The sequence below is a fragment of the Dermacentor andersoni genome, chromosome 1 (genome assembly GCF_023375885.2).
Source record: "Dermacentor andersoni chromosome 1, qqDerAnde1_hic_scaffold, whole genome shotgun sequence".
NCBI classification, from domain to species: domain Eukaryota; kingdom Metazoa; phylum Arthropoda; class Arachnida; order Ixodida; family Ixodidae; genus Dermacentor; species Dermacentor andersoni.
The window spans coordinates 132,820,954-132,843,556 of NC_092814.1; the positions used below are offsets into that span (position 1 = coordinate 132,820,954).

General features: G+C 44.7%; 1 protein-coding gene across 7 annotated transcripts in view; it reads right to left on the bottom strand.

Annotated features, from left to right (window-relative positions):
- The window catches only part of vir (VIR_N domain-containing protein), a 353,139-nt gene that overhangs the window by 1,430 nt on the left and 329,106 nt on the right, over positions 1-22,603 (bottom strand). Inside the window, exon 46 of one of the 7 annotated variants that reach the window (XM_055062053.2) lies at positions 5,058-5,137. The exons of the other annotated variants lie outside the window; for them this stretch is intronic. Coding sequence (XP_054918028.1) covers positions 5,113-5,137 — 25 coding nt within the window. The 3' untranslated portion in view covers positions 5,058-5,112. The remainder of the gene's footprint in view (positions 1-5,057; positions 5,138-22,603) is intronic. 7 annotated transcript variants of the gene reach the window in all.

Below are 22,603 nucleotides of genomic sequence, written 5' to 3' on the forward strand. Positions count from 1 at the left end.
GTCCTTTATTACATGCAACTTCCGCAGAATCGAAGCATTTTGTAGAGATATGTGCTGATTTCAACTTGGTTCAGGTTGTTACTTCCCTTGCATGAGTAACAAACGCCACGTCATCTCTTTTAGATCTTGTTTTAACGTCATCAACAGATATCTAAGGTTACACATTCACCCGGCTTGAGCGATCACAACGTCTTGCATTTTTTCATTAGCCTGGCAATTCTACCATCCCAAAACAGTATTAAAACCATTCGTGATTATAAAAACGGCAACTTCACCGCTATCAACTAAGAAATTGCTCTTTTTCTTGATAATTTCCTGCCTAATGTTGCTGAGTGCTCACTGGATTCTAACTGGAATATATCCAAAGAAAAAGTTAACGATCTTGTCAACAAGTTTATCCCGAAGAGGCGCATTTTTCGCTTAACAATGCTTTGTGGTATACTAAATCTTTAAAACGCCTATCTAACAGAAAAAAACATCTTTTTTGCACAGCTAAGCGGACGCAAAGCCAGGCTAAATGGTCTGCTTACAAGGAAGCTGCCTTGGCCTACTTATCTGCGATAGAGAATACTAAATTTTCTTTTTTTAATAGTACCCTTCCGAACATGCTTATAAATATTCCAGGAAGCTTTTGGAATGTAGTAAGGCCTATTGAATCAAAAATGATATCACTTAGCACGTCTTCCGGTAAGCCTATACCTCGGCAGCACTGCACTACAATTCTAAATAATGTGTTTATAAAAGCTTTCACTCCTTCAGCACATGATAACGAACATCCAAACTATCATGATGCAATTTTTTTACCAATGGATCCTATAATTTTTAACTCTACTGGCATAAAAAATAATAACAGACACTCTTAAGCTTAAGTCTTCTTGCGGAATAGATGACATCACGACTAAATTTCTAAAAAATACTAGTGAGTATTCCTCTGTCATCTTAGAGAGCATTTTTTTCACAGTCGTACCTGTCTTCATCCTTGCCTCATGACTAAAAAACAGCAAAGATTATTCCGATCCAGAAATTTGGTTAAACTCAGGATCCCTTTAACTACAGGCCCGTATCGATTATCTCAGTACCGTGCAAAATAATGGAGCACATTATATTTTCTAACCTTGTCAACTTCCTTGAAGAAAATAATTTTTTCTCCAACAGTCAACCTGACTTTTGCAAATTCTTTTCTTGTGACACTCAGCTGGTAACTGTCACTAATGACTTACATGTATATCTTGATAGCAATTTTTTGACTGCATATTTTTGGATTTTTCGAAAGCTTTTGACAAGGTCAAACATGTATTGCTACTACACAAACTAAGCCCACTCAACATTGCCCTGGGAGTACTTAGCTGGATCCAATCGTTCCTTTAGTCTCGTTCCCAATTTGATGACTCCACAAATAACGCGGCTCCAGTTGAATCCGGTATTCCACAAGGGTCTGTCCTTGGTCCTCTTTTATCTTTAATATATATTAACAACTTACCTGATAACATTTCATCACAAATTTGTTTATTCGCTGACGACTGTGTTATATATATCGAAAAATAACTAAAGCCTCTGGTATAACTACCCTTCAATCTGATTTAAATAACATATCTAATTGGTGCCTCACTTGGTGCATGGTACTTAACATTAATAAATGCAAATCTATGCGGATTTCTCATTCTAACACAACTTGACTGCCCCCTTCAATCTGTTACATGCTACCGTTATCTTTGCATTCACATAACTAGCGATCTTGGAAGCAGCATGTACAATATCTAATATCTAAAGCTAACCGCTCCTTAGGATACTTGAGAAATTTTTCGCTTGCACCTGTTTTATTAAAATGGCTGTTGTATACAACATACGGTCGCCCCCCAATTAGAATATACCTCATCCGTTTGGGATCCTCATCAGATCACATTAATTAATGAAATCGAATCAGTGCAAGATCGCTCTGTTCGTTTTGTCTTGGCTAACTACCATCACACTGCTAGTGTTACATTGATGAAGAGTACCCTTTAAATCCCATTATTATCTCTTCGCAGAAAGGAATCACGCATTTCCCTTTTTCATAAAATCTACTACCACAACGCACCTTTTCGGCCTCTTTGGATCCACCCTGTGCCTTATTATTTGGCTCGTCGTGATCACGTACATAGAGTTAACGTACCTACCCCTCATAACATCGTCACATGCTCACAATCATTCCTTCCTAGGACTTCAATCGACTGGAATAATCTACTTACATCATTAGTAAGCATCAGTGACTCCACTCTTTTTAAGAATGCACTAATCAACATAAAATAATATATGGTGGCAAATGGCATAATTACGTACTTATTCGTGAACATTGTCTGCTGGGTAAAGTGTACTCTTTCTGTATTTTCATATTATGTAAGCCACTTTTTTGGTTGTTATGAATACATTACTAGATTTTTCATAACTCTTTTGTTCCCTCCACTCTTAATTCCTAGAACTAATGCTTTATTTTTTACTCTTGGAATGTATTCTCGCCCCTCCCTTCTGCAATGTACAACTACGTACCTTGAGGGTATCACAAATAAATAAATAAACCCTGAAGCAATTCTGACAATTTTGTACAAATATACAGAGTCGTTAAGGTAAGTCTTTCTGATCATTAACTGACACATCTAAGTGCTCCGCGTAAAGCATGTAATTTAAGGTTTTAAAAATGCACATTGCTACCAATCGCAGCATGCCACTCGGCTAAGTTTTCAGCCGCCCCTGACCAGGTGACGCGAGGTGACCATATGATGCCAGTAGGGCGAGCTATCCGACTGGCTGTCCAGGGTGCGTCATCAAAAATTTTTCCACCTTTATGGCAAACAAATGTTGTTCATAATAGTGGAATGTTAGTTCATTTGTTTCTATAAAAAAGAACTTACTGAAAGAGAATGCACAAGGACAATTTATCTCTGCCCTCAAGACTTTCGGTACACAGCAAACATCGTCTCCTTGAGTTACAATGTGCTCCGCGTTGACGAGAGCTCCTCGGTCATTGTTGGTCTCAACGTTTCTTTTTGCGAGCACCATGGTTTGCCCTCGTTACATTGTGGGCTGCAAACGCAGCGACTGGCAATATGTCAAGCTGCGACATTGTGTCCCTCTGCAAGGCAGCAGACGAGCAGACGCTGCAGTGCATCGGACTGTCAGTATCCCATTGGCACCAAGATTCGCGCGTTTCTGGCTGTCACGTTACTACCATAATAGTGTTTCGCTTGTCCGGTATTTGAGTAAACGCAAGCACAAGCGGACTGGGCTTGAGTTTTTTCACGGTGCAGCCACCTGGTGGCACAGAGCTCAACCAAACACAGAACTAACAGATTAGTAACGATGTGTATTTTACTTTGCTCCTGGTGTAAACTTTTGGCAGGGGCATAATCATGACGACATTGCTTTTCTAAATGTTTAAAATGTTTTACACTTGGCTAGAGCAATATTAGCTCTTTGGCTGGTTAAGCTCTGTGTCACCAGATGGCTGGAGCGTGTAGACCGATTAGGCCGCTCACATACGTCTACGCTAAAGCTCCTTCATCACAGCAATAGTAGTATGGAGGGCCTTTAGTCTGTGCCCCTCCACCCATCCGTCGCAACACACAGCTCGCCTGCAGTTACCGGAATACCGGACACACTCGGCAATGCGACAGAATGCTCGCAACGCATGCTGCTTTGATAGCTCGCACTTGTGATTGACTGCCAGGCGGCTGGCGGTGAGGTTGGAGAGGCTTCATGCACTGGCTTCCAGACAACTGGAAGTCCCATCACGATGCAGAGCCAGTGAAGGTGGAACTTAGTCCCGAGCACTCGGTGAACGAGTTGAGGAGAAAAAACACAGCTATGGAGGAGGGCAACTTGTAATCGTCAGCAGCTCTCTTAATATAAGACGGTTCACACAAATTGTGGTATGAATAATTTGCTGTAGCTGTACACTACTGTCACAAAAGTGCGCGTAATCAAAGCACACACAGCCTATCACCCAAGCCAGCAAAGAAGACGTCGGCCCCGTGAAAGCTTCGAGAAAGGAAGAGAGTGCATACGCCACAGACAACCGACACAATCAATGGGGACTAACTAGAAGCTTCGACAAGATACTCAAAGAGAGAGGAGAGAGAGAGGTTGCATGCTGAAACACCCTCTCAGAACTCGACACACGGCAAGCATAGCAATAGGGGAGGGGGACAGCCTGAGCAGGCGCCAATGGATGAGTCACCACTTTCCTTGAAGATTTCTGTGGCCGCGGCCAACAACGCGAGAAATGTCTAGAAAATGCCCAGGCTTTGTTCATGCTATGGGAGCACGACTCTATCAGAAAATTCGAGAAACGCTTGCGGAGGCAATGAAAGCGCAGTGCTGGAATCAGGGGGAAGCAGACCGCGCCAGTGAAGAGATGTGATGCGTACACTGACTGTCCGCAGAAGAAGAGCGGATACCCAGCAAGCTGGCCGACGAGTTTCTCGAGCGTCTGCATTTCTTGAAGAAGTTCCTTCTTCGAGAATTGCCTCGAGCTACTCCGAGGATGTCTGGCTCAAGGTCAACGCGGGTGAATACGAATGGACACCTGGTGCTCCTATTCATTCTGTACTGTTTTGTTGAACTCTTAGTGCTTGTCGTTAATTATTTTCCAGAGTTTTAATAATACCCATCTGAATTGCATTGTCATGTGCCTAGCCAAAGTGAGCATGTGTGAGTGTAACTGCCTTACTTAAAGAATATATTTTGTTGAGTTTTAATGACTATGGGCTCTGACTCTGTCTTTGGACCACAACCGGTGTTCCCTGGTGCACCAAAAGGCCTCTTATTAATTGTCTGTGCTTTCGTGGGGTTATTTTCGGAAGATGATAAGTCATTGTTCACAAAGTGCGTGACACCTACGCGCCTGCAAAATTTCTCCTAACCGTTTCAGGGACCCTTTAAGGTAAAATTAATTTTACTATGTCTTAGTCTTCAAAATCTAGATCTAGTACCCATTTCCAGAGCACTACTAATCTACCAGTGCATAAAGCTACTGAGATTGAGAACTGTCCACAAACTATCACACAGTGTATTACACTTACCATCAAGACAAGCAAACATGAGATATGATAGACGAAGTATGATGAATTTAAAATGTCACTTGAGAGAATCCCAGGAGGCTCTAAAAGAACAAAGGAAAGAAAAGAAACATATGAACAGTTTGAACTTTGCTGGAATGCTTTTCACATGTCATGTCCCAGCATACAGCTGCTGACACTGCAAATGTGAGAGAGATTTACTAAATTTATTTTGTGAAATAAGCAGTCAAGTACTGTCCCCCAATATTTAAGAAGATTCCCCCCGATAGTGCAACGTAAGAACTTAACAGAAACACCAGCCCTGCCCACATAATCCAGGGCTCCTGAGACTACAGACAGGCAGGTTGCCGCACAAAAAAATTATCATGAATGTCGTTTCTACAGAAATTCAACATAGCTCGCCACGGTGTTCTAAACCAAAGATATGTACATCTGGAAACAAAACCGTACAAGTTTTTGCAATGTCAAAACAATAATATATAGAACAGTAGCCCTATTTGTTACCAATAGAAAAGGAAAAGTGCATAGAGTTGCATAAATGAATGATGTTAAAGGAGAACTGAAGGTAAACATAGTCAAACTGAAGTGATAGGTTAGCCTTGAAAATGTCCAAAGTGCCACTTTTACCAAGAGTAAAGCATCTGTGACAAAATGAGGTAAGCATAGGTAGGACAGGACTGGTGCCACCACTGTGTGGCATCTGATGTTTCGTTTGTGGCTGGTAAATAGCATTATTTGTGCAATGAAATGTGACACAACATACATGGACAATACATTTTGTTGTACTGTTAGTATGAATCCAATGCAACTCACATGGCTCTCCATATTGCTAGCAAATAGTAGTCAACCCTTAATAAACATGATTACATTGCATTTGAACATGAGCAACAATGCAGGCTGGCTAATTTTATATGACTTTTCCACACGAAATCACTTTACACACAAGTCTGTCATTACTATTTATGCAGGAAGGTGATTTCCTCAGTGTTTGGCCTTCTGACTCAAGCAAGGTATGCAGTGCCTGCCTGAGCACAAGCTCATATCACCAGTGCACTGTAGTATTCCTGCGCTGAGGCAAGATGTGCATGACACATCACCACCACTTTTTGTAAGAATATCTGCTATCTACAGGAGATAATCTGTGCTTAGTTGCAGCTCTTAAAGATTAAGTTGCCTCCTGCTTAAGACCAAATGCCTATATTTTCAGGACCATAATTAGTAGCCTTTACTAACTTAATTGCTTTGTGGTGATGAGCTCACACGAGACTCAACCAGTAAGCAACGGCAAAGAACAGACATTGCGCTCCTCTACTCTGCAGTGCACAAGGAACACAGCAGCAGGTTTCATAGAATCTCTGACATGGTGCAGAGAAAGTTGCTGAGTCAGACTGCTAGCAAATGCAGCTTTATTACCACAGAATACACCACAGCATGACAGTCACGACGCACAGGCAGAGGAGTGGTCGAGTTGCATAGCCATTGCATCAAGATAGCGAAGCTCAAGATGTAACGGGAACGAAGGTTCCATGCTCAACCAGTACTGCAGCCACAGCAAGGAAGCACTTCGCATTTCAGAGCCTATAAGATGAAAGGGTGCCTAGAGGGTGATTACAGGCCTATCAGGGTGTGTCCAGCGATGTGTGCTCGCACATGACACAACCCGAAGGGTGGGGGAAGGTAAGAGTGGGTTGCAGGATAAAAAAGCATGGTTTACGGTAGAAGAGCTTCCATGTGCTAGCCATAGTCATAATATTCCCTACAGTGCGGCTCTTGCTTGAGAATGAGCTTGGCAAATAGTTATCAACATATGCAAGCTGGGAATGATGTGTGGGAAGGCATCTTGATCCCCCACAGCCTTTAGTGCTTTCTTTAAGACACACGACAATTTTGATGATACGATTACAGTTGGTAAAAGCTTCAGTATCCTGCAAATTTCTTACCAATTCCCGATTACAGTTGGTACAAGCTTCAGTGTCCTGCAAATTTCTTATCAATTCCCAAGCTGAAGAGCACTGTGTAATTACAAATTCTCAGAAGCTTGGGTGCTCTGAATGCTGTTTTGTGCCACTAAGCATGTGAATTCGTAGCAGCGACCGCCTGCAACACTATCACATTCCAGGTGGCAGTTGTGCTGAGGAGGCAATCTTGGTCCCTTTGCTACTGCCAAAGTGCTCCATATCACTCAGTTGTGGCATCACTCATCTAAATCACTGCCAGCCCGGCCGTTTGGCATGCCTTTTGTATTGATTCACTCTCTCCACCTTTTAATATGTCAGCCTACATCGACGCCTAAATCACTATCTCTGCAATATGTATCCTGCAAGCATGTTGCCAGGAAAACTTTCATGCTGTTGATGCCAGTTTAGGACCAGCATCAGGCTAACCTAGTGGAAGCACACGAATCTGTTCAAAGCCGCGCTAGTGGATTAATTTTCTTATATTATTTTTACAATTCTAGCATAACTAAAACAAAGATAATCCCCCTAGTCATGCAGAAAAAAAGTGCGCCTGTGCCTTTACTACAAGTTTTATCACTCATCTCTTGCATGCTTGAATATCATACCTGCTCATTGCTTTTCGCTCTGTTAACAATAATTCTAAAGCTGTATACTCGTCACCTCTACGCACTACTATGCATCCTAAATCTTTTTTCATTCGAACAGCAAACGAACGAAATAATCTGCCCACCGAAGCACACATTACTCAAATTCTAGCTATTTAAAGTCATTCATCGAAGACTTCATGTAACTTATGTAAGATACCCATCCTTCATGTAATACCTTGCACGAGGAGAATTTGAGGTACTAAACGGTACTAAAAAGCTTTACTAAAAGGAATTTGAGGTATTAATTATATAAATAAGATAACTACTTCAGGTAAGTTCTAGAGTTAACTGAAGCCTATTCTCACAATGACGATCAGTGCAGTAATGACTAACACCAATGTGCAGCAGCCAAAATGCTGCATGCTGGGGACTTTTTTCTAAGGCTGTGCAGAACTACAGTGTACTAGAATGGGGCAGTGAAGCGACCGCCAGGGACTGCGCCTTGACAGAGCTGTCACAGCAGGTGGCGAACGTAGCGGCGGTGCTGCAGTCGTCAACTACGCTATTCCCCTTGACAACACGTGCGCGAGATTTGGCGTAGGCCCGCTGTTTCGGCTACGTGCTTCTTCATTTAGTGCGTGTTTTTCGATACAGTTCGTGTGTGAACGGTGACTCTTTGCTTCAGCAATGGGTAAGCAACGTTTGAACCATTGCTACGCCCCTGGATGTAGCACTGGATACAGTCGAGCGGACCCTGAACGACAGAGCCTATGGCAGCGGAACTTGCACAGAGCGGATAAACAACTTACGGAGGATTGTGCAGTTTGCGAACTACACTTTGAGCCGCACTGTGTTGCCAGGGACTATGTGCACGTAATCAACGGCGAAGAAGTTTGTCTACCGCGAGGAAAGCCTACGCTTTCGTCAGACGCCGTGCCAACAATCTTACCAAATGCCCCGGCGTATTTAAGCAAGTGCGTGGTGCCGAGAAGGAACGAGAGAAAACGCAAGGCTGAAGAGATCAACAGATTAGCTAAAAAGGTACTGTTCTCGAGTGCTGCAGAGCGTTAGACTGCAGACGAGCCTACCGATGTTTGTGAGACATTTTGTGTGTACGAGCACGAAAGTGATGTAAATTCTGTCGTGACTGTCGCTGCACTTAAGAATGTAACCCCGCCTAATAAGCGCTGGGTTCTGCATGAGATGCATGACGCGGAAGGAAATTGTTTCACTTCGTGCACCTTTAACGCTGTCACAGGTGAAGTGAGAGTTGAAAGGGCCGTGTTTTGCACAGAGGATAGCTCTGGTGGTTTTCATGTGAAGACATTTTTGCGTGGGAAGCTGGTGGCGGAGTCATCACTGACAACAGTGCAGAACGCAATGAATGCTTTGCAACAAGCCAATGAGATGTATCTGTGTAAGGGTGCTGCTGCAAACGACGAGGTCCTTTTGATGAGCAGTCTTACAGACCGCTTGCGTAACCAAGTAGAAAACAAGTGGAAAGCCGCTTTCAGCATAAATTGCCTTGGTAGAACGACCAAGGATGGAATACCGTGCATTGCTTGCAAATATTTGAGAAAAGCGCTTCTGACCCGCCGGTCACGTCTCCTAAGTCGGAAGTCACCAAAATGTGCGCCTAAGAAAACATTGCAGAAGTTGCAAGCATGCACGCGCAAGAACAAGCGCCTTACATCAAAAATAATGAAGCTCAGCGAAGATCTCAGTAAGATGAAAGCCGATAGTGCGGCGACCAAAGAAGAAGTGCTTGCCGAGAAGATTAAGCATCTCTCATCGAAGCAGCAGCTTGCTGTTCGGCAGTGTTTTGAAGCTTCAAAGAGGAAAAGTCCACGTGGGATGATCTACGAGAAAGAGTGGATTTTGGAGTGCGTGCTACTTAAAATGCGTAGCCCAAAACTTTACAAATATATACGAAAGCAGGTAATTCTAACCCTGCCAAGTGAAACGACTATAAGGAAATACACAGCTGAATACAGGGGTGGTTATGGGTTTAATCAACAAATGCTGATCGCACTAAAAAAGAAAACGGTGCCACTAGATGAACTTCACAGGCATGGAGGCATTATCATTAATGAAATGAAGCTCTCCGAGCACCTTTCAGTGACAACAGGAGGAAAAATTGAAGGTTTTGTTGACCTTGGAGTGTACACACCTGAGGACCAAAAGACCTTGCCATGCAATCATGGCCTTGTTGTAATATTTGTGCCCCTTGTAGGCAATTGGACGCAGGTGCTTGGTGTCTTTGGTAGCCACGAGAATGTCAAGGGTGAATTGCTTGCGAAAATTGTACTGGAGGCCACAGTACTCGCAGAAAAAGCTGGGCTTCTTATCGACTATATAACGTGTGATGCAGCCTCTTGGAATAGGAAGATGTGGAGAGCTTTTAATGTAAAGGCATCAATAAAAGAAGTTATCTGCAAGAAGCAACACCCAGTTGACAGTAGCCGGTTCCTTTATTTTTTTTTCTGACTTCCCTCATCTTGTCAAGGATATTCGCAACCGGCTTCTAGGCACGACTTTCAAGACAACGGATGGACAGGTGTCCATACAGTTTGTGAAGGAAGCCCTCACACTTGACAACAGTGCACTTGCATTGAGGGCAATGCCTGGTATATCAAGTGTTCATGTTGCACAGAACAACTTTGAAAAAATGAGAGTGAGTTATGCTTTTCAGCTCTTTGGACAGGGACCTTTGCAAGCATTCTTTCTTTATCACACAACTGGAGAGAAGCTGTGGCAGCATAGAAGCTACTGCAAAATTCTTTTCAAGAATGAAGTCGCTGATTGCTGTATTGACTTCTAGGTATCCAGCAGAAGCTCTAGCACCCAATTCTACCAGTGTACAAAAGATCCAAGATATGCTTGAATTTCTGAACACATGGGAGCGTCACACTGACAAGAAGCATTTTCTCAGTGACTCAACTGCAGAAGGACTAAGGGTAACACTGACAAGTACGCTCGAGCTTCTTGACTACTTGAACAAAAAAGTGGGATTAAAATATTTGCTAACTTCAAGGGTTAGTCAGGATAAAGTTGAGAACTTTTTCGGTATAGTGAGACTTTCATCGGGCTGCAACAGTCATCCAACGCCACAGCAGTTTCTAGTGCCTGTTCATTGTCTTTCTTTTTACAACTTGGCCTGAAGCGTCACGGGCAGCAATGTGGAGGATGATGTGATCAACTCTCTTCTTGAGGCAACCGACAGAGAAGAGGGTACCACTAAGGGAAAGTTTTTGGAGACAGTGAAGTTGCACACAGATGAAAATACAGAGGTTCTGACTACATCTTTGCCAGCAGAAACTGATGAACATGTGTATCATGTGAAGAGAAGCGAGTCAAGGTTAATATATTACATTTCAGGCTATGTGGCAAAAAAGTGCGTGCTACCGACCAAATGTCCTGATTGCATTGCCCGCCTCTTGCTGCCACCTGAGTAAGGGCGCTTGTTGGCTGCTTCTGCATTTTTGCAATTCAAAGATCAGGGTGGCTTGTTGTACCCTTCAGTTGAACTTTTTACATTTATTACACGCCTAGAGGATGTTTTCACTAGTTGTTTCTCTACTAATAAGGTGCACAGTGAGAGTGTAATGGATATCCTGGAGATGATTCATTCTGCCAGGCCCTTAAGTATTGGTTACAAAGCGCATGCAGAATGCTTGACACCCCGTGTTGTCGGCTTTTATGCCACAACCAGGCTCCACTTTTTTTTAAAGGGGCTGAACAAAGCCAGCACCTCCAAGCGGAAGTCATCTAAGCACTTGAAGCAGGCTGAATTGATTGCATATTAAACCATTAATTTGACTCGTATGCTGGCATTCCTGAATGATAGCTGCAGTTTAATTAACCTTTGTATTGTGTGTACAGCACAGTTGCTTATCTGTATTGTGAATTTCTTTAAATCCTTCAGTGGGTGTCGCTTTTTATATATTTGTACTTATTAACCATGGCATTGCTAAACATGTTTATTTCTATTGTGCATTTTTGTATTAAGTTCTCAATTTTGTCATACCATGGAAAACCTCTTAATGTATTTCTAATATCACTGTATGTTTGTGTATGTTAGTAACTTCTGCATTGTCTTGACCTGGAACATTTTGTGTATTTGTGTTGTGCATTCTCATAGTATGTGAATTCTTGGCATCCTCATGCCACGGAAGTGTGCAATAAAACTTTGAAGATAATCATTATCTGTTGCAGTTTTTTTATTTATTTCGTCTCATCTATTCATACCAGTAAACACTGCGCACGGCATGTACCCTCATTTGCAATCGGTGCAAGCAAGCATCTTCGCATCGCGGTTTTGGCCAAAATAGAGAAAGAGTAAATTTCAAACGCTAGAAAAATTCGTTTCGCTTAACGGGCGCGTCCTGGGTGCGAATGAATGAAAGAAGTTGCAGAAGTAGCCTTTAGAGTTCACATGCTGGGCAAGCTTCGACACGCGCCTCCCCGTAGTCGCCGATCACAGCGCTGCCGCTACTTTCGCCACTGCGATAGTCGCCCAAGGAGCGCAGTCGTTCCACTGCCTATTCTAGTACACTGTAGCAGAACGCCTGCAGGCACCTTGTTGCTTTTGCGAAAGCAAAATCTGCTCGCTTTTCATTGCGTTACAAAACATTGCACTAGGTACTAAATGCTAAATATTTGATGAGACATCACAGACCGTCAAAGAAACAGCAAGAACTTGCCCTGCCATCCCGCGTAATAATCTGTCTTTTTCAGTAATTTTCACGAATATACGCAGCTTTCTAACAAAGCGTGAACACGTATCAAACCTTATGTCATCATCCGCCAGTAACTTACTGATACTGTACTAACTGAAACGTGGCTTACAAAAGAAATCAGTGACGCAGAAATCCTGGCCGATCTTCCCAACTCGACGTTCATCGATGCTATCGGAGAGACATACGTGTCGTGGCGGAGGTGTTCTGATTGCCGTGAACCAACAATTGCCGTGCACACGAGTTAACATTGACAGCCACTTGGAAACACTGTGGTTAAAATGTCAATGTTCCCCACAAACAGTACTGTTGGGCGTTTGTTACAGACTCCTTCACCATCAACTGGACTTTCCTAATTTCTTAAACAACATATTCAATGAAATTACTTCAAAGCACCCCAATGCTATTATTCTCCTTTTTGGGGACTTTAATTTTCCCGGCATTAAATGGTACAATGGCACTGCTTTACTAACAAATCAAACTGAGGCGAGCCACTTTATAGAAGTGTGTTTAAATTACAATTTAACACAGCTAGTACTGGAGCCAACCTGTGGGTCGGTGACCTCTGCCAATATTTTACATCTTATACTAACCAATCATCCTGAAAGCTTAACATCCCTTACATATCTCCGTGAGATTAGTGATCACAAAGTTATTCATGGTGCTTTCACTTTCGCTCCCCCACCACGTGACATGCATGAGAAGACAATTTGTTTATATGACAAAGGTAACTATGAGGCTATAAATACTGAATTAAACACATTCTTTTCTACCTTTGCAGATGAATTTCATAACCATTCTATTTTAATAACTGGCTGTTGTTTAAACACAAACTATGTGAACTAAAGAACCAATTTATTCCCAGGATAACCATTCGATCTAATTGACAAAAACCATGGTTTATGAGATCCTTAAAACGACTCGAAAATTAAAAAAACGCCTCTATCGCCATGCTAAAGTTAAGGCAAGCTCAGTTGCGTGAGAGAAATATTACGCTGCTTAAACTGCATACTTAATCGGAATTCGCGATGCCAAGCGAACCTTTTTTCACTATGACCTATGATTTTTACTTACTAATCCAAGAAAATTCTGCCAGGTGATAAACCCCAAAGACGCGCGTATCAATACTCGTACTAACGAGCTGGATGAATCGGTGACAGATTTAACCTGCGCTAATATGTTCCAGAAGGCATTTTCTTCAGTCTTCAGTAGTGAAATGGAGACGCTTCTTCCTCCGCCAACCACAAATATACAATGCAACATGTCAGCCATCACATTCACAGTACGTGGGCTTTTATCTGTGATAGAAAATATTAAGTTGTCTTCATCATCTGGCATCGATGACATTAATTATAAACTACTAAAAAACACGAAACACATTTCTGCAGAGTTTCTCTATTTATTGTTTTCACAGTCGTTTCCACAGGCACCATGCCAGACGAGTGGAAGATGGGCAAGGTTACTCCAGTCTACAAATCGGGCAACAAAAATTCTCCCCTAAATTACCGCCCCATATCACTGACAAGTGTTCCCGGCAAGATCATGGAGCATGTGATCTACTCTCATATTATGAACTTTCTAGAGGAAGGAAGGCAGGAAATCAACCTTATTCGAGGTCCTGCAGGCCACAAGAGCTTTGGGCTCTCATGGAGTGGGCGTTTCCCACGACGGAACCGGGAGGTTGAGTTTCCTGGCGGCGTCGTGGACCTGCTGGACGGCTCAGAGTTGGGGAGCGAGTTCTTCGCTCCGGATTGCTTCTTCAAACTTGCGCTTGTCCTGTTCATAGTTTATGTGAGCTTGCGAGCACAGCCAGAGTAAATGATATACGTTAAGGGATCTATTGCAAGTGGTGCAATAAGACTTGTCGTAGAGCTCAGGCATGTAATGGTGTAGTCTGTTTTGCATGGGGTATGTGTCTGTTTGTAGCAGTCTGAGTGTAACCGCTTGAGCTCGAGTGAGTGTGCGGTGTGGCGTGCTATACTCTCTACGGTGTAGGTAGTAGTGTTTAGTGATTTCATTGTATGTAGTGGGGGCGTCCTTGTTCTCCGAGCGGTCGGGTGAAGCAGCGCGGTCTGTAAGCGCGCGCACAGCCTCGTGTGCCACCTCGTTAAGGTTGGGGACGTCGCCGATCTTTGGTCCTAAGTGTGCCGGGAACCAGTATATGACGTGTTTATTAATCTCTTTCTTTGTAACAATTCTGAGAGCCTGTGCGCATACCTTGCCCTTTTGGAAAGCTCCGATAGCAGCTATGGAGTCGCTGTAGATATGGCAAAGATTGTCGTCGGTGAACGCAACAGCGATCATAACCTGTTCGTCCTGTTCAGGCTTCCTTGCGATTACCGTGGCTGCATGTCTTGTGGATCCGCGGCCGTCCACAACCGCCACTGTGAAAGCTTTCTTTCCCGCGTATGCAGCCGTGTCCACAAAAGCTGAGCGTTCGCGGTTTGCCGAGGCTTGGTTAAGGAGGAATTCGCCTCTCGCTTGTCGTCTGCCCTTGTTGTTTTCGGGGTGTACGTTTCTGGGCACAGGTCATACCGTGATCTTGGCACGGATGTCCCGTGGGAGGTCCGCAAAGTATTTTAGTATGTTTCCTTGAGCAAAGCCTAGCTTCCCTAGGATCGTGCGCCCCGGAGGCGTCATCGAAAGCCTAGCAAGCTGGGCGCGCTGCTCGGCTTCGGCAATTTCTTCCAGGGTGTTGTGCATGCCCAGCTGCTCCAGCTTCTCGTTGCTGGTGCTGGTCGGAATGCCGAGGGCTTGCTTGGTGACCTTTCTGATTTGGGCATTAAGTCTGTCTCTTTCGGATCGTGACCAATTGAGCAGTGCCGCAACGTATGCGAAATGACAAGTGACGAACGCGTGTATGAGTTTGATGAAATTATGTTTCTTGAGGCCCCTGTGTCTACTTGTAATTCTTCTGATGAGCCCGATACCGTCGTTGGTCTTGGTGATGAGCTTCTGAACCGCAGAGGCATTGACGTCTTTAGTCTCTACGATCACACCCAGGACTCTGACTTTGTCGATGCACAGTATGGCATGTCCCGAATTGGTTCGTACGGTAATTTCTTGATTATAATCGAAGTCTGACGAGTATGGCCTGCGGCCCTTCTGCGTGGGTCTGCGTACGAGCAGCTCCGACTTGGTAGGCGAGCATCTGAGTCCTGTGGGAATTAGAAATTCTTCTACAGTATTCACTGCTTCTTGCAAGATGTCCTGCACCATGCCCGGGGTTCCTTTGGAGACCCACATGGTGATATCATTTGCGTATATGGTGTGCTCGAGCCCGTGGATCTGTCCGAGTTTCTCAGCAAGTCCCGCCATGGTAAGGTTGAAAAGCATAGGGGAGATGACCGAGCCTTGGGGGGTGCCCCTGCTCCCCAGCGAGAGTGTCTCCGTGGAGAGGTCGGCAAATCGGAGCGTAGCCGTCCTGTTCAAGAATGACCTGACGTACACGTGGAATCTAGCTCTGAGGTTGAGGTCGGAAATGGTGTCCACAATGTATTGGTGAGAGAGATTATTGAATGCTATCTCGAAATCCAACCCGAGAATGGCCTTGGCGTTTCTAATGGGGTCATCAATGATTTGGTGCTTGATTAAAATCATGGTGTCTTGAGTTGATAGACCGGGTCCAAATCCGATGAGGGTGTGTGGTAACAGTCCCTTGTTTTCGAGAAATCTGGAGACTCTGTTCTGAACGGCGTGTTCCGCAGCCTTACCCACGCACGACGTGAGTGATATGGGTCTGAGGTTCTTGATGCCCGAGGGCTTGTTGGGCTTTGGGATGAGAACCGTGGTGGCTAACAACTTCTTTCATCCTTCGCAGCATGGGTTCCGTAGGGGCTGTTCTTGTGAGACCAGCTTGCACTATTTCTTCATGACGTTCATGCTAATCTTGACAGTAACATACAAACAGATGCCATATTTTTGGATTACGCGAAAGCATTTGACAAAATATCTCATCAACGCCTATTACTAAAACTTTCTCGTTTGCATTTGCATCCCGATATCCTAAAATGGCTTGAGCAATTTTTAACTAACTGCTCACAGTATGCCTCATTTGATAACCACTCTTCAAACATTGCACTCATCACATCAGGCGTACCACAGGGGTCCGTCCTTGGCCCCTTTCTTTTCTTAATTTACATTAACGACTTACCCTTGCATGTGCCCTGCCATATCCGTTATGTTTGCCGATGACTGCGTTATTTACCGTGCAGTCAATACCATCACTAACCAAACAACTCTTCAATCTGACCTTAACTGGGTACAAGAGTGCTGTGATCTTTGGCTGATGACACTCAACTCTCTAATAAATGCAAACTTGTCTCGTATACCCGTCGTCATCACCCGTTTCGCTTTCCTTATTGGATTGGTGACGTCACCGTGGTATTAGTAGAATCCTACAAATACTTAGGTATCCCCTTGGCTAATGATCTAACCTGGAATGCGCATGTTACTAATGTTATTTCATTGGCTAACAAAACCCTTGGGATTTCTAAGATGTCACCTTCGCCTCGCTTCATTGCATGTTGTTAGGATCGGCCTGCAGCTATTTCAGCCCGCTGCAGGTGCATCGATCGATCCGGGTTGGTGGCACCCTTCAGAGAACCAGCGAGGACAGCGCTAACCAACCGTAAACTTCCTTTGGAGAACTGCGGACTACGGCAGCTCTGGAATTTAGGGCCGCCGGCTGGGTTCGGGCGTGACCACCTGACTACGGGGACGCAAGACAATGGATACCACGACGACTGCGCTGCAAAGGTTGTCGGCACTCGGAGAGAGCACTGAAACCTGTGCGGCATGTGTGTGTGTAAAACCCCTACCCCCTTCTCTCAAAGGCGGCCACGAGGACTTTCTACGATGACATCGAACGATGACGTCGAACGGAGTGTTTATAAGCAGCGGTTGTCGGCTGCTAGAGTGTGCTCGTCGTCGTGCTCTGTGCTCAAAATGTACTCGTGAGCTGTGTGCTCGTAAGCTGTGTGCTGTATGTTCGTCTTGCGGGCTCCATTTGGGAGTCACGCATAGACTGTGTAAATGTATCTCTTGTTCAAAATGTTAATATGTAAATAAACCTTGTTCACCTAGTTCCTCCTAAGTTCCTCCCTACGACCTTCAACCCTTACAAATGGTGGCAGCGGCGAGATCGTCCGACAACTCTAATACAGTCGAACCCGGCTATATCGAACTCGCCAAAAAACGCCTATCAGTTCGATATAGAGCATAATTCGATATAAGCCTGCTAAATAATTGGATGTCATAAAAGCACATACCATTTATAAAATCACTTTATTGATGAAACTAGCTTAGTTTCGCACGAAATAGTCCTGCATTTTCTTCTGCTTGGGCGATTTCGCTGCGTGCGAGGCACGCACTTTTCCACTTTGTTTAAGGAGTCGGAGCAGCTGAGGCCGCAACATTCCGCATACACGCAGAAGCACCGGACTAGTGCGAGCGCACCAATCACTTCGGAGGATGTGGGCCAAAGACGGTCGTTGCTTTCCTCGTTGTGCCCATTTTCACTTGTGCTCGGCACGATGTCGGCAATGTAGTCTTAATTTCCGGGCTCTCCCGTGGTCGCGACACCATCATTTGCGCTCACAAACTCGTCCACTGTTGAATCGTCAACAGCTTCCGGAAATTCTGAGAGCTCGCTCCAAACTTCCGCAACAACGGCAACAGCTTCGTTGCATTACAGTGAAATCTCGTTGATACGATTCGGCTAAATACGTTTTTTGGCATAATACGTTTTTTTTTCGTTCCCGGCCGATGCCCTATAGAGGTAAATGCATTTTTGTACGGCTAATACGATCGTATTTCCACGTCTGTTTGGATAATACAATCCCGGAAACGTCTTCTGTATGATGATAACATCAGAGCCAGTCCTTTGAAGCGGGTGGGCAGAGCTACTGAAATTAACATCGAGCGAAACGACAGGCACGGCGGACTAAAGACGCGGCGACGCGCGCTTTGTATGCTCGAGGCTTGGCCTGGCTCGGCTCGGCTAGAGTCCGGCCGTGCTTCTGCACAGCGCCTGCAGCAGTGTGGCGGCCTCTGGGAGCAATTTTCGCAAGCTCGCACACCAAACGCACCGAAGGTTTTTAGCGCCATCTATCCTAAGACATAGTACTCACGGTAAAATCACGTGACCAAGAAGCAGTGATTGGCGCATGCATTGACGATGCTGTAGGCTTTGTTGGCTTTGTGCTTGCCATTTCTCGTTGCCATTTTGGTGTTTCGAGCGTTCAGCTTGCACTTCGCCCTTATCGTTTCTTCTGTTTTGGTGCCGCGTTTCACCCGTGCGCTTCACCATGTCTAGAAAGCGTAAAGCGTTATCGCTGAAAGAAAAACTCGACGTCCTAGCAAAAGTCGACGAAAATCCGCAGAAGAAACGTGTCGACCTGGCACGCGAACTTTGTTTGCCTGTCTCCACGCTGAACACGATCGTCGGCAAGCGAGAAGAAATTCAGAAGAACATTCAAGTCTTCGGCGCCGGCGTGAAGCAAACAAGGGGCGCCCAGCATGGCAAGATGGAAGAGGTTCTTCTGGCATGGTTCAGGGAAGTAAGGGCGGCGGGCGTGAACGTGGACGGGACAGTTGTTCGCGAGAGAGCTGATGAGATAGCACTCTCGTTGGGCATCGAAGATTTTAAAGCTTCGGGCGGGTGGCTCCATCGTTTTAAAACACAGCATGGCCTGTCGTATAAAACCGTTTCCGGCGAAGGGAAGTCTGCCGACCAAGATCAGGTCTCCAACTGGCTTTCGACTCTGCCGGCGGTGATTGCTCAGTACCAGCCAAGGGACGTGTTCAACACAGATGAAGCTGGGTGGACGACCAACTGGCGACATGTGAATTGCGCACCATCCAAGACATCATTGCAGATGTTACCGCTGAAGAGGAGAGCGACGACGATGACAACCAAGACGCCGGAGATTGCAGCAGCGATCGTCGGCCATTAAATACTGACGGTGCTCTCGAAGCTTTGGACGGGCTTCGTGGCTTTGTCGCGTCTGCGGAGCTCAGCGAGGAAACTGCTACTCGTTTTTACGAGTTCCAGAAAAGCTTGCTGCAGGACCTCGAAAAGCAAAAAGTGCAGCGCAAAGTGACGGATTATTTTAAAGTGCTTTAATAAAAGCAAGTTCTGTGCCAAGTATGTATTATTCGCGATCTTTTGGAGTCCGTTTTGGATAATACGATTTTTGGATAATACGTTTTTATTTTCGGTGCCCGTGAGAATCGTATCAACGAGATTCCACTGTAATCAGAATTTACAGTCATCACCGAGCACGCGGAAGTCGGTACGGCTGAAGCTATTTTGGATGAATAACTCATACACGGCTGTGCGTACGCGTCGGGCGCCACAGGCACTACGGGCACCGGGTCGCGAGTTCGGCCGCTTTAGCCCTAATTTCCCCCTTCAAGATCGTGCCGAGAGTGCACCTCGGAATCTTGTACGTTGCGGGGACATCCGACTTGTCACCGCGTTCGACCCGATTTATGATTTCGAGCTTCAAGACGAAAGGCGAATTATGCCGCTTCATCACGGCAACACTGCGGGAGAAGGCGCACACAATGAATTAGATAAGCAGCGAGACAACTCACACTTTCGCCATCTTGCACGACGAGGGCACAAGAGCGTCTGATTGGCTGTCTGAGCAAGCGCTGCGGGCGGGCGGGCCAGGATCATTTTTTGTAGGGGGGTGTGGGCGGCTCCGAGGTAGTGCGGTAACGTAGGGAGAGCGGTTGGATGGAGCCGCGCCGCCGGGTTTTCCCGTAACCGCGAGGGAAAACCAACTTCCGGGGGCACTTTCCGCCGCATGACGTTCGATATATCGGGAGTCGCTACTAGTTTTGTTCGATGTAAGCGTAATTTTTGCTATATATACTCATTGTAACTATACCGTGTACAAAAATTTTTCGATATATGGAATAATTCGATGTCAACGGGTTCGATATAGTCGGATTGACTGTAATGTAAAACTGTTAGCCTATAGATCATTGGTAAGAACGAAACTTGAATACGCATCTGCCATCAGGGATTCGCATCAAGCATATCTGGCCAATGCTCTCAAGGCAGTTCAAGATCGCGCCACCAGGTATATTCATTCTACATACTCTTACAGCATCAGCATATCATCTTTAAAAAAAGAATCTTCCTTATCGCTTCTACCCTTTCGTCACCGCATTACCACCCTATCCCTCTTCCACAGGTTCTACTATTTGACGCTTAATCGACCACCATGCATTGTTTCTCCAACGCGCCGGTCACGACGCATTGGCCATCCCCAGCAGGTAGCACAACCACAATCACGCACAAGTATGTTTTCAGCCTCATTTTTCTACCGAGTACCTAAAGACTGGAGTGGCCTTCCTCATCAAATCGCTGCCATCACCTGCTCTTCACAATTTGTTCCAAGATGTAACAACGTCTTTATTTACAGAATTGAGTGCATTATAACACTTGTTTGTATATGTTGTATCCCCACCCCTTATGTAATGCCCCTACTACTGAAGGAAATAAAATGAAAGAAAAAAAGAAAATGAAAATGAAGGGTATCATGGCCTAAGGTCATGCATACAAGTTCAACTGGCAATCAGCTGCAGAGCTGCTTTTTGGCTGCTTCTGCGCCCTGGATGAGTTGCATTCATCTGCGCATTTCTGGTAAAAACAGCCAAGGATGAGCTTAGCTCGACGATGCTCTTGATTTTCTTGCACTGCCATAGACGAGTTCATTTTGTATGAGTGTTCTGCTGTAATTCTGGTAGACGGCAGCATACATTATGCAGGGTAGTGCAAGCAGGAGTGTTTATTATGGCGCAGAAAGTAAGAATTGCGCTGGAAATGCAGTATTAAAAACAGCGCTGCTGGCAGCTGTAGCAAGTTTTGTTGGCTTCGTCACAGAAATGAAAAGCCAACTTAGACAATGAATAGAAAGTTATTTAAAATAATGCATCTGAGTGCCTGATAACAATCGGTCAGTGAGGGTAGTGACCTTCTAGCCTCGTCTACTCCAGTGTGATAAATTGCTTGTGAAGCTGACAATGCGTTCCCCACGAACAGACTACCGGCACCAGGAAGGCGAGACACGTTTGGCGGACTGAGTACTCTTAGATCGTTCACTGTCACTTTCACCGACCAATGGGAGCAAGAAAACTCCTAGAAAAGGGTGTTCTAAGGCATTTTCCTCACGGACCCTGGTAACCACCATGGTCGTTTGACAAACGCCCCAGCTAACAGCAGGGTCATCTCAGGAACCAAGATGCCCTAGCTTGAGTCAAGCATGACAACCCCTGTCTACGAAGCCCCCCTCCTTTCTGTGTGTTCAGTTAACAATGGTGCGGGAGTGAGTATGTGAACCCTTGCCCTCAATGCAGGTCCTTCGACAACTTTGGACTCTCCAATTGGACGAATTTTGGATGGCAGTTTCCCTGGGCTAGGGATCTAGGGAGGACATAGGGGGTTTTAAGCAGCCATTTACGGCTCCTCGATACGCTTCACTTCGGTCATGTTACACTAATGAGATGTAATGTTCTACACTTTTCATGTAGATATCGTAATTTTTTTATTTATTTATCACTTTACCCACAGCGACACAAATGGCATTAGATTGGGGGGGGATATAGTACAAAAAAGAAAAAAAAATACAGGTGAATTGTCATGTGCATAAAACATTGCGATAACACACACACATGAAAACAAACACTGCAAGAATAAACCATAGGAATAGAAAGCAATAATTTTAGCATAAACATACATCACATGGCCTAGTAATTATGCAGTAATTACAGGGCGCAAAATACATTCTTTGCATTCGATAGAATTCACTTTCGCATTAATTACATTGCCCACGTAAATGCATTACTGCAGCAACAAGAAAAAGTTATCCTTTCCGGTGGTGGTGGTAACTTCTCGTGGTAGTTGGTTCCAATCCAAAATTGTCCGGGAAGAAATGGCATATTAAATCTTACAGTTTTGCACTTTATCTTTTTAATTTTGCTGACATGGCCTCGTCGTAAAGAAACATAATCATGAGGGACTAAGTACGTTTCGCGCCGCATACCTGTTTAAGAATGAAAAATGTCTTGGCATTTTCATACGTTTACCTAATGAAATCCAGCCAAGGTACTCCTTAGCATGCGTTACACTGAAGTATCTTCTGTAATTTCCAAAAACATATTAAACTACTAAATTTTGCACTCTTTCTATTCGCTGAATGTCATTTTTGAGCCAGAATTCCCACACAGTACAGGTGTATTCAAGTGTGGACCTA